Source organism: Dreissena polymorpha, chromosome 4, assembly GCF_020536995.1.
Source record: "Dreissena polymorpha isolate Duluth1 chromosome 4, UMN_Dpol_1.0, whole genome shotgun sequence".
Classification (NCBI taxonomy): Eukaryota; Metazoa; Mollusca; class Bivalvia; order Myida; family Dreissenidae; genus Dreissena; species Dreissena polymorpha.
Window position 1 is genome coordinate 43778110 of NC_068358.1, and position 17787 is coordinate 43795896.

General features: G+C 38.9%; 1 protein-coding gene across 19 annotated transcripts in view; it reads left to right on the top strand.

The window, feature by feature from the left end:
* Positions 1 to 17480, top strand: part of LOC127879228 (copper-transporting ATPase 1-like) — a 95558-nt gene extending 78078 nt beyond the window's left edge. For 11 of the 19 annotated variants that reach the window (XM_052425959.1, XM_052425957.1, XM_052425955.1 and 8 more), the window contains 7 exons: positions 748 to 955; positions 1820 to 1981; positions 2228 to 2370; positions 4348 to 4551; positions 9360 to 9477; positions 9728 to 9830; positions 11531 to 17480. In XM_052425959.1, coding sequence (XP_052281919.1) covers positions 748 to 955; positions 1820 to 1981; positions 2228 to 2370; positions 4348 to 4551; positions 9360 to 9477; positions 9728 to 9830; positions 11531 to 11777 — 1185 coding nt within the window. In that variant the 3' untranslated portion in view covers positions 11778 to 17480. Of the gene's footprint in view, positions 1 to 747; positions 956 to 1819; positions 1982 to 2227; positions 2487 to 3701; positions 3756 to 4347; positions 4552 to 9359; positions 9478 to 9727; positions 9831 to 11530 lie in introns of those variants that run through there. The other 8 variants (XR_008048975.1, XR_008048976.1, XR_008048978.1 and 5 more) reach the window with 8 other exon arrangements.
* Positions 17481 to 17787: the final 307 nt, after the last annotated feature.

Sequence of the window (17787 nt, forward strand, 5' to 3'; positions counted from 1 at the left end):
AAAATCATACTTAAGCATATTTGATAATTACAGGCCAGAAGATTAAGGAGCTCATGTGAAGTTTTTTCCTGACTAATTTGTATTTAGCTATTTGTCTTGGTTTACCATCCAGACAAAATGGATAGTATTGAAGTATTGTCCTTGTTCATTCCAGAAGTAGTAAATGCCTTTCTGTGATGTGTACTATTATTAAGTATACTAAAAGTTGGGACTTCAAATCTGAAGCAGCAAGCCTTTTCCCCAAAAACTGAATTCTAGTTTAATTATAGACCTTTTTCTTTAAATGTGTAAGTACTCTTCTAACACCAGCGCTTGTTCCTTGTTTGATTTTCACATCAAAGTGTTATTGAAAAGCCAGACATGACAGATGACTCCAGCTAAGAATTCTGTGCTGTTCAATTACTTGTAATTGCAGTCCAGATTGGTATTCAAACTCGCCTTCATAATTCTAATGTACCTGAACGGTTTTACATCCATAAAGCAATCACAAATGACCATTTGTTCAGGACAAGATTATATACTGTTATTATGGTATATTTCAATAAGAAAAAGAAGATAAAATACAATGTTGCAAAGACTGGAATTCCTGACTTTAAAACGATCTGATTATTATGTAATAAAATAACATATTTTGACATTTGTCTTTTTTTAGACAAAAATGTGTTATCTGGACTTCAATCACTTTATCCAATAACTTTACGAGATTATAATTGTAATCTGTAATCATATATTGTTGCTTCCTGACAGACTCTGAAGGCTGATACCCTTGGGCGAACAGGAGACTTCCAGGCAGTCCCGGGCTGTGGACTCAAGTGCAGTGTAACCAATGTGGAGTCCCTGCTCACTGACCTTGACCTTGAGGCCTTGAACAACCGCAAGAACACGCAGGGCAGCCTCAGGGTCAAGATAGACAACGTCATGTATGATACCACCATGGAAAATCTCGACATCCAAGGTTGGTTCCATCAGCTTGGTTATTGGTTGAAGAGTGGTTTTTTTTTATTTGTTTTATCAGGCTTTATTTTTTGTGCTATGTAATTGCAATTATAAGTATTTGATGATTGTGTTATGTAATGCAAAGTAATGAAATATTGAACATTATTGGAGAAATACTTCCCTATTCTCTCAGTTGCCTGACTAGAGATTACTTCTCTGAAAATTTCAATTTGAATGTGAATGTCTTGTCAGCTTTCTTCTTTCATCAAATAGAAGTGAACATAAATAGCAGTATATTTTAAAAATATAGTTTTGACACCAAAGTTCTTATTATATCTAAGAATACATGGTAATACTTTACATTTAAGGATGTTTCAAATACGTTTCCTCTTTTATCCATTTATCCCACCTCTTCACTTCTTCACAGATGCCAATAAGATTTATAGTTAAATTGGGGGACTTCTGTTATAAAGATCATTACTGTTTTGTAATTGTTTGATGGTTCTGAATTGTTGTCGACAAAGAATATTAAAATTTGTTTGGAAATTGAGACATCTTAAATTTTAATCTTGTGTTTTATAAATTGAAGATTGAAATATTTTCAAATAGGAAAAAATCTAAATTAAAATAACACAATTTCACTCGTGCAACATCTTATGGTTTTTTTTCTTTAAGGGGAATTTTTGTCATATTTTTTCATCAAACAGAACCAAATCTCCTCTGATATTTGGAATGAGAAACCTGTTTATAACAAGATCCTGTCCAATTCTACATTTTTCTGTGGTCAGTGAAAACGTGCCTTCCTAAATATGGAAAATGTAACAATCTGCAACATTTTTGAAGAAAGTATCTTTAATTGGAGTGCCTGTCTCATGATTTCCAGCGTTGAATGTTGGTGCTGCTACTGCCTCCAAGGTGTACACTGTCCTCATTGGCAACCGAGAGTGGATGAGACGTAATGGCCTGACGGTCACTGAGAAAATGGACACTACAATGTCGGGGCATGAAGAACAGGGGCACACTGCTGTACTGTGTGCAATAGATGGTACGCATAGAGACACTCGTCTTGAGTATTTCCATCTTTCTGTGTCTGCTCTCATAGAAAATAATTTTACATGCAGAGTCAGTTTAAAGCCTATAATTCTTATTATATTTTGAGGACTGTGCCTGTATGGAATGGAATTTACAATATTTACAAGATGAAAATGAGCTTGAACTTAAGCTTGTTTAAGTTCTTTTTACGAAATGTGGAGTAATTGACAGGTATAATACCGTATGTGCTGGTTTGCAGGCAACATCATAGCTATGCTGGCGGTGGCAGACACGGTGAAGTCTGAGGCTCACCTGGCCATCAGCACCCTGAAGGAGATGGGACTGCAAGTGATACTGCTGACCGGAGATAACCAGAAGACTGCCCGCGCCATCGCCAGGCAGGTAGGTGATACTGCTGACCGGATATAACCAGAAGACTGCCCGCGCCATCGCCAGACAGTTAGGTGATACTGCTGACCGGAGATAACCAGAAGACTGCCCGCGCCATCGCCAGGCAGGTAGGTGATACTGCTGACCGGAGATAACCAGAAGACTGCCCGCGCCATCGCCAAACAGGTAGGTGATACTGCTGACAGGAGATAACCAGAAGACTGCCCGTGCCATCGTCAGACAGGTAGGTGATACTGCTGACCGGAGATAACCAGAAGACTGCCCGCGCCATCGCCAGACAGGTAGGTGATACTGCTGACTGGAGATAACCAGAAGACTGCCTGCGCCATTGCCAGACAGGTAGGTGATACTGCTGACTGGAGATAACCAGAAGACTGCCCCCACCATCGCAAGACAGGTAGGTGATACTGCTGACTGGGAATAACCAGAAGACTGCCCGCGCCATTGCCAGACAGGTAGGTGATACTGCTGACTGGAGATAACCAGAAGACTGCCCGCGCCATCGCCAGACAGGTAGGTGAAACTGCTGACTGGAGATAACCAGAAGACTGCCTGCGCCATCGCCAGACAGGTAGGTGATACTGCTGACTGGAGATAACCAGAAGACTGCCCAAGCCATCGCCAGACAGGTAGGTGATACTGCTGACTGGAGATAACCAGAAGACTGCAGCGCCATTGCCAGACAGGTAGGTGATACTGCTGACTGAAGATAACCAGAAGACTGCCCGCGCCATCGCCAGACAGGTAGGTGATACTGCTGACCGGAGATAACCAGAAGACTTCCCGCGCCATCGCCAGATAGGTAGGTGATACTGCTGACTGGAGATAACCAGAGCCCGCCCTATCGCCAGACAGGTAGGTGATACTGCTGACAAGAGATAACCAGAAGACAGCCCGCGCCATCGCCAGACAGGTAGGTGATACGGCTCACTGAAGATAACCAGAAGACTGTCGCACCATCGCATGACAGGTAGGTGATACTGCTGACTGGAGATAACCCGAAGACTGCCCGCGCCATCGCCAGACAGGTAGGTGATACTGCTGACTGGAGATAACCAGAAGACTGCCCGCGCCATCGCCAGACAGGTAGGTGATACTGCTGACTGGAGATAACCAGAAGACTGCCCGCACCATCGCCAGACAGGTAGGTGAACCTGCTGACAGGAGATAACCACAAGACTGCCCGCGCCATTGCCAGACAGGTAGGTGATACTGCTGACTGCAGATAACCAGAAGACTGCCCGTGCCATCGCCAGACAGGTAGGTGATACTGCTGTCTGAAGATAACCAGAAGACTGCCCGCGTCATCGCCAGACAGGTAGGTGATACTGCTGACCGGAGATAACCAGAAGACTGCCCGCGCCATCGTCAGACAGGTAGGTGAAACTGCTGACTGGAGATAACCAGAAGACTGCCATTACCGGAAAGGTAGGTTTATAAAAAAATGTGTTTTTATACCCCCACAAACGAAGTTTAGGGGGGTATATAGGAGTGAGCTTGTCTGTCGGTCGGTCTGTCTGTCTGTCGGTCGGTCTGTATTAAGTGTCCGCTCTCTAATTCAAGTTGTTTTTATCCGATCTTCACCAAACTTGGTCAGATGTTGTATCTAGATGATGTCTAGGTCAAGTTCGAATATGGATCATGCCGGGTCAAAAATGAGGTCACGGGGTCACTTAGTGCGTTTTAAACATTGAGCATGGTGTCCGCTCTCTAATTTAAGTAGTTTTCATCAGAGCTTCACCAAACTTGGTCAGAAGTTGTATCTGGATGATGTGTAGGTCAAGTTCGAACATGGGCCATGCCTGGTCAAAAACTAGTTAATTTTTGTTGTCAGTTATTTATGTGGACATGTATTTCATTCATTGTAGTTTATGAAATGTAAACAGCTGTTTTTACACACAGAAGTTTAGAATGACTTTGTTGCAAAGCTTATAAAATAAAATGCCATGAAATTCTGCTTTTCTTCAGGTTGGTATCCAGAAGGTGTTTGCGGAGGTTCTGCCTTCGCACAAGGTCAAGAAGATCAAGCAGCTCCAGAAGCAGGGGTTAAAGGTTGCCATGGTGGGTGACGGGGTCAACGACTCGCCCGCCCTTGCCCAGGCAGACGTGGGTATCGCCATAGGAACTGGAACAGATGTCGCTGTTGAGGCAGCAGATATTGTGCTGATTAAGGTGTAAATCACAGACCTATCATACTTAACATCATTAACATTACAATGCAATCTTTGAAGAAGCATGATTTACTGTTCATTAACAACCTCTAGTATCACTTCATTTCAGTAGTTTCATCCATATCCTTGCTATCTTTCTCATTTTGTCTTTTCAGGTGCATTGATAACTTATTTTTTTAAGTACTTAGTAAAGTTGCACTAATTAAACTTTGTTGTAAGATTTAATGTAAGATTATGCATGTGCAATATTGAATAGCCTACATAAAAATTGTGTTGAGTTATGGCTCATTTTAAGCTCCGCTGTTTTCAGAGAAAACCCAAGGTATTGTCATAGCCAGCTCCTCGTCCGACTTTCGCCGTCTGCCGTCCGCCGTCCGCGTTGTGCTAAAACCTTATCATTTTGTTAAGGTTTTGAAGCTTGGCTCTAAAATCAAAGTGCTTCAACCTACAACTTTGAAACTTCATATGTAGCTGCACCTTGATAAGTTCTACATGCCACACCCATTTTTGGGTCACTAGGTCAAAGGTCAAGGTCACTGTGACCTCTAAAAAAAAAAAAAATCTGACAAGCTTTCATTTAATCAAAACTGCACTCGCAGCCAAGCGTGGCACCCGTTATGCAGTGCTCTTGTTGAACATCGGTAGTGTGATTGTTACAGTCTGCATCTGGGAGTTTTTTTATGCTCCCCCAAAAAATTTGGGGGGGAGCATATAGTCGCCGCTTTGTCTGTCCGTCCGTCGGTGTGTACGTCCATCCGTCCGTGCACAATTTTTGTCCAGGCTATTTCTCAGCAATTAATGACCGGAATTCAATGAAACTTTATGGGAAGCTTCACTACCAAGAGGAGATGTGCATATTATCAGCAGGTTCTGGTCGGATGATTTTTCACAGAGTTATGGCCCTTTGAATTTTCCATTAACTGTACATATAGTGCAATTCTTGTCCGGGCTATTTCTCAGCAATTAATGACCGGTATTCTATGAAACTTTATGGGAAGCTTCACTACCAAGAGGAGATGTGCATATAATCAGCCGGTTCTCGTCAGATGATTTTTCACAGAGATATGGCCCTTTGAAATTTTCCATTGTACATATAGTGCAATTCTTGTCCGAGCTATTTCTCAGCAACTTATTACGGGAATTCAATGAAACTTTATGGGAAGCTTCACTACCAAGAGGAGATGTGCATATTATCAGCCGGTTCTCGTCGGATGATTTTTCACAGAGTTATGGCCCTTTGAAATTTTCCATTGTACATATAGTGCAATTCTTGTCCGAGCTATTTCTCAGCAACTTATTACGGGAATTCAATAACACTTTATGGGAAGCTTCACTACCAACAGGAGATGTGCATATTATCAGCTGGTTATGGTTGGATGATTTTTCACAGAGTTATGGTCCTTTGAAATTTTCTATAAACTGTACATATGGTGCAATTCTTGTCCGGGCTATTTCTCCCCAACTACTGACTGGAATACAATGAAGCTTTATGGGAAGCTTAACTACCTTGAGGAGATGCGCATGTTATTAGTAGGTTCTGGTTAGATGATTTATTTAGAGAGTTATGGCCGTTTGAAATTTTTAAGTTGCTAAACCATCCATTGTATTATTTTGTCCAAAGTTATGCCCCTCAAGACGTTTCCTTTTATCTGAATATATAGTGCAATATTGTGACAAAAAAAAACTTTGGGGAGCATCACCCATCTCCGACGGTTTCTTGTTTCATTTCTGTGACAAGCTCTGGTTATAGCCCCTGTATCAAAAGGTATCATGGAATCACAATAGAGATCCGTCCATCCATCTGTCTGTGGGTCCTTACACTCAAACTTGTCTGCTGCCATTTTTATGTCCTCCACTATAGTAGTGGGGGACATATTGTTTTTGCCCTGTCTGTTGGTCTGTCTGTCTGTCTGTTTGCGCCAACTTTAACATTTTGCAATAACTTTTGCAATATTGAAGATAGCAACTTGATATTTGGCATGCATATGTATCTCATGGAGCTGCACATTTTGAGTGGTGAAAGGTCAAGGTCATCCTTCAAGGTCAAAGGTCAAATATATGGGTCAAAATCGCTAATTTAATTTACACTTTTGCAGTATTTCAATATTTAAGATAGCAACTTGATATTTGGCATGCATGTGTATCTCATGGAGCTGCACATTTTGAGTGGTGAAAGGTCAAGGTCATCCTTCAAGGTCAGAGGTCAAATATATGTGGCCAAAATCGCTTATTTTATGAATACTTTTGCAATATTGAAGATAGCAACTTGATATTTGGCATGCATGTGTATCTCATGGAGCTGCACATTTTGAGTGGTGAAAGGTCAAGGTCAAGGTCATCCTTCAAGGTCAGAGGTCAAATATATGTGGCCCAAATCGCTTATTTTATGAATACTTTTGCAATATGGAAGATAGCAACTTGATATTTGGCATGCATGTGTATCTCATGGAGCTGCACATTTTGAGTGGTGAAAGGTCAAGGTCAAGGTCATCCTTCAAGGTCAAGTATATGGGTCAAAATTGCGCATGTAATATCACTTCTGCAATATTGAAGCTAGCAATTTTATATTTGAAATGCATGTGTATCTCAAGGAGCTGCACATTTTGAGTGGTGAAGGGTCAAGGTCAAGGTCATCCTACGAGGTCAACATCATATACCGGGACATTGTGTTTCTCAAACACATCTTGTTAAAAACTTGTGTTCTACTTTCAACTATGCAGACATTGATCCTTATATTATGAAGTTGTGCATGTGCAATTTTTATTATTGTTATGCCCTTCGAAGAAGAGGGGGTATATTGTTTTGCACATGTCGGTCCGATGGTAGGTTGGTCGGTCCGTCCGTCCACCAGATGGTTTCCGGATAATAACTCAAGAACGCTTAGGCCTAGGATCATGAAACTTCATAGGTACATTGGTCATGACTGGCAGATGACCCCTATTGATTTTCAGGTCACTAGGTCAAAGGTCAAGGTCACAGTGACTCAAAATAGTAAAATGGTTTCCGGATGATAACTCAAGAACGCTTAGGCCTAGGATCATGAAACTTCATAGGTACATTGGTCATGACTGGCAGATGACCCCTATTGATTTTCAGGTCACTAGATCAAAGGTCAAGGTCACAGTGACTTGAAATAGTAAAATGGTTTCCAGATGATAACTCAAGAACGCTTAGGCCTAGGATGATGAAACTTCATAGGTACATTGATCATGACTCGAAGATGACCCCTATTGATTTTCAGGTCACTAGGTCAAAGGTCAGGGTGACAGTGACTCAAAATAGTAAAATGGTTTCCGGATGATAACTCAAGAATGCTTAGGCCTAGGATCATGAAACTTCATAGGTACATTGGTCATGACTGGCAGATGACCCCTATTGATTTTCAGGTCACTAGATCAAAGGTCAAGGTCACAGTGACTCGAAATAGTAAAATGGTTTCCGGATGATAACTCAAGAACGCTTAGGCCTAGGAAGATGAAACTTCATAGGTACATTGGTCATGACTGGCAGATGACCCCTATTGATTTTCAGGTCACTAGGTCAAAGGTCAAGGTCACAGTGACTCGAAACAGTAAATGGTTTCATGATGATAACTCAAGAATGCTTACGCCTAGGATCATGAAACTTCATAGGAACATTGATCATGACTGGCAGATGACCCCTATTGATTTTCAGGTCACTAGGTTAAAGGTCAAGGTCACAGTGACTTGAAACAGTAAAATGGTTTCCAGTTGATAACTCAAGAATGCTTACGCCTAGGATCATGAAACTTCATAGGTACATTGATAATGACTGGCAGATGACCCCTATTGATTTTCAGGTCACTAGGTCAAAGGTCAAGGTCACAGTGACTGGAAATAGTAAAATGGTTTCCGGATGATAACTCAAGAATGCTTAAGCCTAGGAAGATGAAACTTCATAGGTACATTGATCATGACTGGCAGATGACTGCTATTAATTGTCAGGTCACTAGGTCAAAGGTCAAGGTGACAGTGACTCGAAACAGAAAAATGGTTTCCTGATGATAACTCAAGAATAATTAGGCCTAGGATCATGAAACTTCACAGGTACATTGATCATGACTGGCAGATGACCCCTATTGATTTTCAGGTCACTAGGTCAAAGGTCAAGGTCACAGTGACAAAAAACGTATTCACACAATGGCTGCCACTACAACTGACAGCCCATATGGGGGGCATGCATGTTTTACAAACAGCCCTTGTTTGATTAAAATTAACAAATGTATGCTCTTTTTTTTCCATGTAGACATTATATGACTTCATGTATATTAATATAAACTGTAAGCACAAAATCTTTTCTGGAATTCCTGGTTTATATTTCTTATGTATAGTAGTCCTCTACACATTTGCGTAACATTATGCCCCTGAGGTAGACACAAGGGGTCGAAAATTTAGGTACACTAACATGGCATAATAACCTAGTTAATCTTTATCTCTTAAACCACATGGCCAACAGTTGAAGTATTTGGTATGTAATATTGTCTTGGGGGTCATTTTCATAATTTGTTAAAATCATGTCCCTAGTGTCCAAAGTGGCAACAGAAGAAGGTCACATGATTTATGTTAACTTGTATAAAGCATATTAAGCTCCACAGTGTACCATTGGTACATAGCATTGTATAGTGGTCCTCTGCAATCTCAACATGCCCTTTTTTTAAACCCAAGAGGTAATTTGTTGTTGTATCAACTATAGAATAGGACATGCAGGGTCACTGGTAATGCTTCTATTCTACTATAGTTTTAGACTGCAGTTTTTTGCAACCATTATAATAATGTGTGCATGTTTTAGAATGACCTGTTGGATGTGACAGCTGCCATTCAGCTCTCCAAGAAAACCGTGAACCGTATCAGGTTCAACTTCGTAGCGGCCTGTATCTACAATTTCGTGGGAATACCAATAGCTGCCGGTCAGTGGACATATGATGGCTCTATGAATATACTAGCTTTGAATTTGCTAAAATAGTCCTAAAATCAAAACAAATTAGCTTGAAGTTAAAAATGTTTAATGTCTTGCAAAGTAGCAAAATGACAATTACAAAATAACAGAATTTTGTAAGCCAATGATAATTAGCATAGGTGAGAAATGTTGCATGGTAGGCTGTATTTCAACCCAGTCCCCACTATTTTGTCCATGTTATTCCATGTTTTTGTGTGCAGGTGTCTTCGTGCCGGTGGGTCTGACACTGAAGCCCTGGATGGCTTCTGCTGCTATGGCCCTCTCCAGCGTCTCTGTTGTCTGCTCCTCACTTCTCCTCAAGACGTAAGTTCCCTTCTATATCAGGAAGTTTGGTCTGATTTCAGTTTGATAATTTGTAACATTTTAACTAGAAAAAAAGGAGGCAAATCATATTTTTATGAGACTGACTGAATTGAATATATTTAATTTGTCCCTTTTTCAAGTTGCAGTCCTACCCAATTAGGCATCTGTTTTTTACCTTTGTTTACATAACATATAAAAGCTTCTTTGTGAAATTCTTCTATATTTTGCATGCTTTTTTATGTGGGGGCCATATTGTTTTTGCCCTGTCTGTTTGTTGGTTTGTTTGCATCAAACTTAAACATTGGCCATAACTTTTGCAATAGTGAAGATAGCAACTTGATATTTGGCATGCATGTTTATCTCATGGAGCTGCACATTTTGAGTGGTGAAAGGTCAAGGTCATCCTTGAAGGTAAAATATATGGGGGGATATAGTGTTTCTCAAACACATCTTGTTTTATCAAACTTTTACATAATATTACATAATACTTATCTTCTAGTGCTAAGGACATGCTGTCAATGTTTTTGGATTGCATAATTTTTTAGCTCTGCGTTTTCGGAGAAAACCCGAGGTATTGTCATTGCCAGCTGGTCGTGTCGTCCGCGTCATGCTAAAACCTTAGATGTAACATTTTGTCATGGTTTTGAACATTGGCTCTAAAATCAAATTGCTTCCAGCTACAACTTTGAAACTTCATATGTAGATACACCTTGGTGAGTTCTACACGCCACACCCATTTTTGGGTCACTAGGTCAAAGGTCAAGGTCACTGTGACCTTTAACAAAAATTAATCAACAAATACTGACAAGCTTTCATTTATTCAAAACTGCACCCGTAGCTGAGCGTGGCACCCGTTATGCGGTGCTCTTGTTTAAGTGTTATTGCCCTTTCTTTAAAATTACATATGAAAGCTTCTGTGCACAATTCCTACATTTTGTGTGACATAATCTCCACAGTTGTACAGGATAATTATCTGTATGAGCTACATAACAGATTGTTAATGTTTCATGATTTAATTATTTTAAGGAATTGTTGTACTATGATTTAATTTGCATAATGCCAGTGCCTTGTGATTTCAGTATTATATTGTTTGTTTTTGTTAAAAATTGAATGACAAATTCTTACTATACCCTTTTGACAACAATGCACCCATGGCCCAGGCTACACAGTCTGTTACAGCTCCTTGTTACAATTTATGTTTATTCAGTATCTCTTTAAAAACAGCATACATAATAATTTCTGTTAGAATTTCTTTTCTTCACGATTAACGATTCACAAAACATATTTACTTTGATTTCAACATGTTGTACAATGTCTGCCCACATGTTGTACAATGTCTGCCCACATGTTGTACAATGTCTGTCCACATGTTGTACAATGTCTGCCAACATGTTGTACAATATCTGCCCACATGTTGTACAATGTCTGCCCACATGTTGTACAATGTCTGCCCACATGTTGTACAATGTCTGCCCACATGTTGTACAATGTCTGTCCACATGTTGTACAATGTCTGCCAACATGTTGTACAATATCTTCCCACATGTTGTACAATGTCTGCCCACATGTTGTACAATATCTGCCCACATGTTGTACAATGTCTGCCCACATGTTGTACAATGTCTGCCCACATGTTGTACAATGTCTGCCCACATGTTGTTCAATATCTGCCCACATGTTGTACAATGTCTGCCCACCAGGTATCGAAAGCCTTCCCGTGAGAGCCTGGTGACAGAGAGTTACTGGAAGAAGTTTGCCAAGGAGCAGGAAGAGGACAACGTGTCCCTGCACCGCGGTGTGGAATCCATCTCGAGTCGGGAACCAAGCAAGCAGGGCAGCATCCTGTCTCGACTGAGCGGCAAGAAGAAACAGCAGAACCAGGACCACACCAGCCTCCTCGAGGCTGGAGAGCTGTCAGACAGCGAGGAGGAGGTCACCAGGATGTAGGCCTGACCTAGTGGAACTGGGGAGGCATGAGCGGGACCGGTTGACAATAGATGCATGTTTGGTTTTTGCTGGCTCCTTTTGAACGTTACATTTCTTTTCAAAACTATGTCATGTCCCTCTTGTTAAATGTACTAACAGGATGTAAACCATTGATGATTTAGGGTATCTTTTGTAATTGACTTATATATTGTGTGCTACGCCACTTATGAAAAATATGTTTTTCTACAACCAACCATGAAATAAAACTCAAATACTAGTAGTAAACTATCCATAATGTCATGGGCATTGAGGATTAATATTTTCTTGGACAAAAAGCATTACCTGAATTCAATATAATACAGATATAAGAGAATACTTACGTGGAATTCAAAGTTGTCAGGGTCAGCAGTTTACTGTTTCTCTTTTGTAAATTGTATTTTTGTGTTGTTGCTTTTTATTTTCTTGGACAAAAAGTGTTCTTCAAACATATTTTGTTTCCTTAGCTTTATTAGTTGTAAGGATCTTAAACCTGCGAACATGTATATTGACCAAGGTCTAGCACAGTTTGCCTGTGCTCTTGTGTATTTTATTCTTTACAAAAATAATATCATGAATATTTACTTGGTTTCAAGTTTGTATTATTCTAATCTTAAATTTAATGAAATTTTATTTATTGCATAATCAGATACATTGAAATATACTGCAGTCCTCCCTAATTTATAAATATTTTGTTATGATTCAATACTAAGACTTTGTAATTTATAAAAAAAATCTTTAATTTATGTACTTTGAATATTTATAAACATCGTAATATTGAATTTATTTCCTATGTTTACATATTTCGACCAAATTTCTCATATGTTAACGTTTTACAATGACCAACAAAAGTGAAGTTCCATTTATCATGGAGCAAAACACCAGCATCCAGGCTACTTTGAAGAGGAACATTAGGCCTCGCTGTTTTTCAACTCAACTGAATAGCGCTCATAGGGAGCTTTTAGGAGACCATGTTATCCATCTTTCATTCTAACAACTTCTTCTCCTTAACCGCTAGGCAGATTTTAATGAAAATTTACAGAAAGGATCTGTGAGTGACTGTCTTAGGATATATTTTTAATCTTTCCAGACCATTGCATATGTAGGTCACTGGCGCTCAAAATAGAATTTGAAAATGAAAACTTTTAAGGGATCTTTTCACGGTTTGGTAAATTGACAAAATTGAAAAAGTTGTTTCAGATTCGCAAATTTTGGGTTTAGTTATGATATTTGTGAGGAAACAGTATTACTGAACATTTGCCATGGTCTAATATAGCCATTATATGCATCTTTTGACGATTTAAAAACCTAAAAATTATAAAGCGTTGCATCGCGAAAAGATTGAATAATTTGGAGAGTTCTGTTGTTGTCGTTTAGATTTGGGAAACTACGAAGATTGCTTATATAAGGTATAAAATATGCTTTATGTATGCTTGGCAGGATAGCTCAGTTGGTTAATGCGTTTTTACTTCAGGATTCCGGGGGTCACTGGTTTGAGCCCTGCTGCGGGCTACTTTTTTTTTCCTTTTTTAAATTTTATTTTTGATTTTTTACTGGAGCTTTTAAAATTTAATGTTTACATTTATCAATATAAAGCATTTAATTACAAACTTCAAAACATGCCAAAATCAGTGAAAAGGCACCTTTAAAATGTTCTTTGAAACCACAATAGTCAGGGATTTAATATTTGGTATAAACAATTGTCTTGTTGTCATGTATTAAGTGTGTTCAAATCATTCCCATGGGGTCAAAACTGACCATTCCCCAGGAGTCACATGATTTGTTGGGATAAAATAAATTGAAAAAATCTATAAAAGCGATAGGGTCTGAAGTCCAATTTTTTATATGGTGTCCTCTACAAAGGCGGAGAGGTTTGGTATTTGGTATGTATCACAGTACATGGTCCACTACCAAGAAACTGCTGGGCTTAGATGATTGTTATATGGCATGTAAAGCCTTATTATGGACCATTGCGAAGTTAGTTCATACTATTCCCATGGGTCAACTCTTTTGGTTACATAGTCTTGTTTTGAGCTCACCTGATTGCTCAGGTGAGCTTTTGTGACCGGTCTTTGTCCGTCCGTCTGTTAACATTTGCTCGTAAACACTCTAGAGGCCACATTTCTTGTCCCATCTTCATGAAACTTGGTCAGAAGCTTTGTCCCAATGAAATCTTGGCCAAGTTCGAAACTGGGTTGTGCCGGGTCAAAAACTAGGTCACTAGGTAAAAAAAAAGAAAAACCTTGTAAACACTGTAGAAGTCACATTTCATGCCCAATCTTCATGTAACTTTGTCAAAATGTTTGTCTTAATGATATCTTGGTTGAGTTCAAAAGTGGTTCCGATTGATGTCTCGGATGAGTTCGAAAATAGTCGAGATCGGTGAAAAAAACATGGCCGCCAGTGGGCAGGGCATTTTTCTCTATATGTATATAGTGGAAGTTTTCCCTATTTGGCTATAGAGAAACCTTGTAAACACTCTAGAAATCACAATTTTTGCCCAATCATCATGAAAGTTAGTCAAAACATTGGTTTTATTGATATCTAGGACGAGTTTGAAAATGGTCGGGATCGGTGAAAAAACATGGCCGCCAGTGGCGGGGCATTTTTCTCTATATGTATATAGTGAAAACATGTGAACACAGTAGAAGTCACATTTTTGGCCCAATTTTCATGAAATTTGCTCAGAACATTTGTTTCCTTGATACGAGATTTGAGTTCAAAAATTGTTCCGGTCAGTTGAATAACATGGCTGCTGGAAGGGGGGGCAGTTTTCTCATTATGCCCCCCCCCCCACCCCTTTCGAAGAAGAAGGGGTATATTGTTTTGCTCATGTCGGTCCATCCGTCCGCCAGATGGTTTTTGGATGATAACTCAAGAGCGCTTATGCCAAGGATCATGAAACTTCATAGGTACATTGATCATGACGCGCAGATGACCCCTATTGATTTTCAGGTCACTAGGTCAAAGGTCAAGGTCACGATGACCTGAAATAGAAGAAATGGTTTCCAGATGATAACTCAAGAACGCTTAAGCCTAGGATCATGAAACTTCATAGGTACATTGATCATGACTCGCAGATGACCCCTATTGATTTTCAGGTCACTAGGTCAAAGGTCAAGGTCACGATGACCCGAAATAGTAAAATGGTTTCCGGATGATGACTCAAGAACGCTTATGCCTAGGATCATGAAACTTAATAGATACATTGATCATGACTCGCAGATGACCCCTATTGATTTTCAGGTCACTAGGTCAAAGGTCAAGGTGACCCAAAGCAGTAAAATGGTTTCCGGATGATAACTCAAGAACACTTATGCCTAGGATCATGAAACTTCATAGATACATTGATCATGACTCGCAGATAACCCCTATCGATTTTCAGGTCACTAGGTCAAAGGTCAAGGTCACGATGACCCGAAATAGTAAAATGGTTTCCGGATGATAACTCAAGAACGCTTAGGCCTAGGATCATGAAACTTCATATGTACATTGATCATAACTCGTAGATGACCCCTATTGATTTTCAGGTCACTAGGTCAAAGGTCAAGGTCACTGTGACCCGAAATAGTAAAATGGTTTACAGATGATAACTCAAGATCGCTTATGCCTAGGATCATGAAACTTCATAGGTACATTGATCATGACTCAAAGATGACCCCTATTGATTTTCAGGTCACTAGGTCAAGTTCACGGTGACCTGAAATAGTAAAATGGTTTCTGGATGATAACTCAAGAACGCTTATGCCTAGGATCATGAAACTTCATAGGTACAATGATCATGACTCGCAGATGACCCCTATTGATTTTCAGGACACTAGGTCAAAGGTCAAGGTCATGGTGACCTGAAATATTAAAATGGTTTCTGGATGATAACTCAAGAATGCTTATGCCTAGGTTCATGAAACTTCTTAGGTACATTGATCATGACTCACAGATGACCCCTACTGATTATCAGGTCACTAGGTCAAAGGTCAAGGTCACAGTGCCAATAAACGTATTCACACAATGGCTGTCAAGGTCACGGTGACTCAACTTAGAAAAATAATTTCCGGATGATAACTCAAGAATGCTTACGCCTAGAATCATGAAACTTCATAGGTACTATGATCATGACTTGCAGATGAAATAATGTTGAAACTTGACCAGGATGTTTGTCTGGACAATATCTAGGTCAAGTTTGACATTTGGTAAAGATTGAATGAACCGACTCCTCTCAGGTGAGCGAACTAGGGCCATCTTGGCCCTCTTGTTTTGTATATCTATAAAACATAGTAAAAGAACTAGATAAAATAGTTATTACAGATTTTTAATAAAATCAAATGCACAAATACAATAAAATCTGCATACAGCAGGTTAGCTATCAAATGTCTCAGGTGAGCAACATTGGACATTTAGGCCCCCTTGTTGTAAGTCCCCTACCGGTTTCACCGGAGGGGAATTATTGTTTGCACTCCGTCTGTCAGTCAGTCAGTCAGTCTGTCACACTTTTCTGGATCCTGCGATAACTTTAAAAGTTCTTAATATTTTTTCATGAAACTTGAAACATGGATAGATGGCAATATGGGCATTATGCACGTCATTTCATTTTGTTCCTACGTCAAAAATTCTGGTTGCTATGGCAACAAAAAGACTAGAAATAGTGCTGAAAATGGTGGTTTTCTGGATCCTGCAATAACTTTAAAAGCTCTTCATATTTTTTCATGAAACTTGAAACATGGATAGATGGCAATATGGATATTATGCACCTCATTTCATTTTGTTCCTACTTCAAAAATTCTGGTTGCTAAGGCAACAAATAGATATAAAAAAAATCTGACAATGTTTGAGCCGGTAGAGGACATATATTGTTTGGCAATAGTCTTGTTCAAATATGATTTAGCAGAATTTTAACAGCTTCAATTTTTGGATTTTGATAAGAAAATATTGTTAATTGTAGGGAAAATTTTCTGTAGATCTATATCAGTTAAATTATTGGAATGACCCTTTTACATTTATCTGTTATCAAGTTACATTTATCTTTTTTCAATTTTAGATTTTGTGTTTTATATGATATTACAAAATGTATATGTTATGTTAACCAGATTGCTTTCCTTTTAATTATTGAAGCAAATGTTTTGGAATATAGAAGTCTGTAATATTTTGAGCAATAATTAATATACAAATGATTGCTGGTGGTTGAATAATACAAAGTGCCCTGCTTGTTTTTTTTTATAGTTGTACAAATAGCAACAAGTTCACTCCTATATACCCCCTAAACTTCCTTTGTGGGGGTATAATTATGAAAATATATGACAAAATTATAGATGTAAAAATATGAGACTTTAATTTTATAAGTACAATACTTTTATTTCAACAGCACTTGTGACAAATACTGTTTTGTCAATATTGAAATGTCATAACTATTATGCTACTCTTCTTCTTTGTAATTGTTATGAATCTTTTTCCTATGATAGAATTTACCGTAATTTACTGCTCTAAACGATAAGACTTATTGGAAATGCCTTACTTTTCTTTTGAATAGATATATAATAATGTCCATATATTGATCCATAATTGTAACAAAAAGATGTTGATTTAAAATGTTTGTAGTTAAATATACTGTTAAATATTTTGTACAAAGATACAATGTGATATAAAATCGAGAAGAACTGTGCTGTTTCTTAAAATAAAAATCTTTCAAAGTAACAGTAGTTTTGGTTATTGAAGTTAATTGAGATGTAAGCATGTGCATCCCTTTAAGATCGTCTTAAATTATGTGTAAATGTTATCATAAAATAGACATGGGTCACTTCACATGATCTGACTTGGAATAATCACATTCGCATATTCCCATTTTAACAAGGGCTGCTTGTAAAACATGCATGCCTCCATATGGGCTGTCCGTTGTAGTGGCAGCCATTGTGTGAATACGTTTTTTGTCACTGTGACCTTGACCTTTGACCTAGTGACCTGAAAATCGATAGGGGTCATCTGCGAGTCACGATCAATGTAC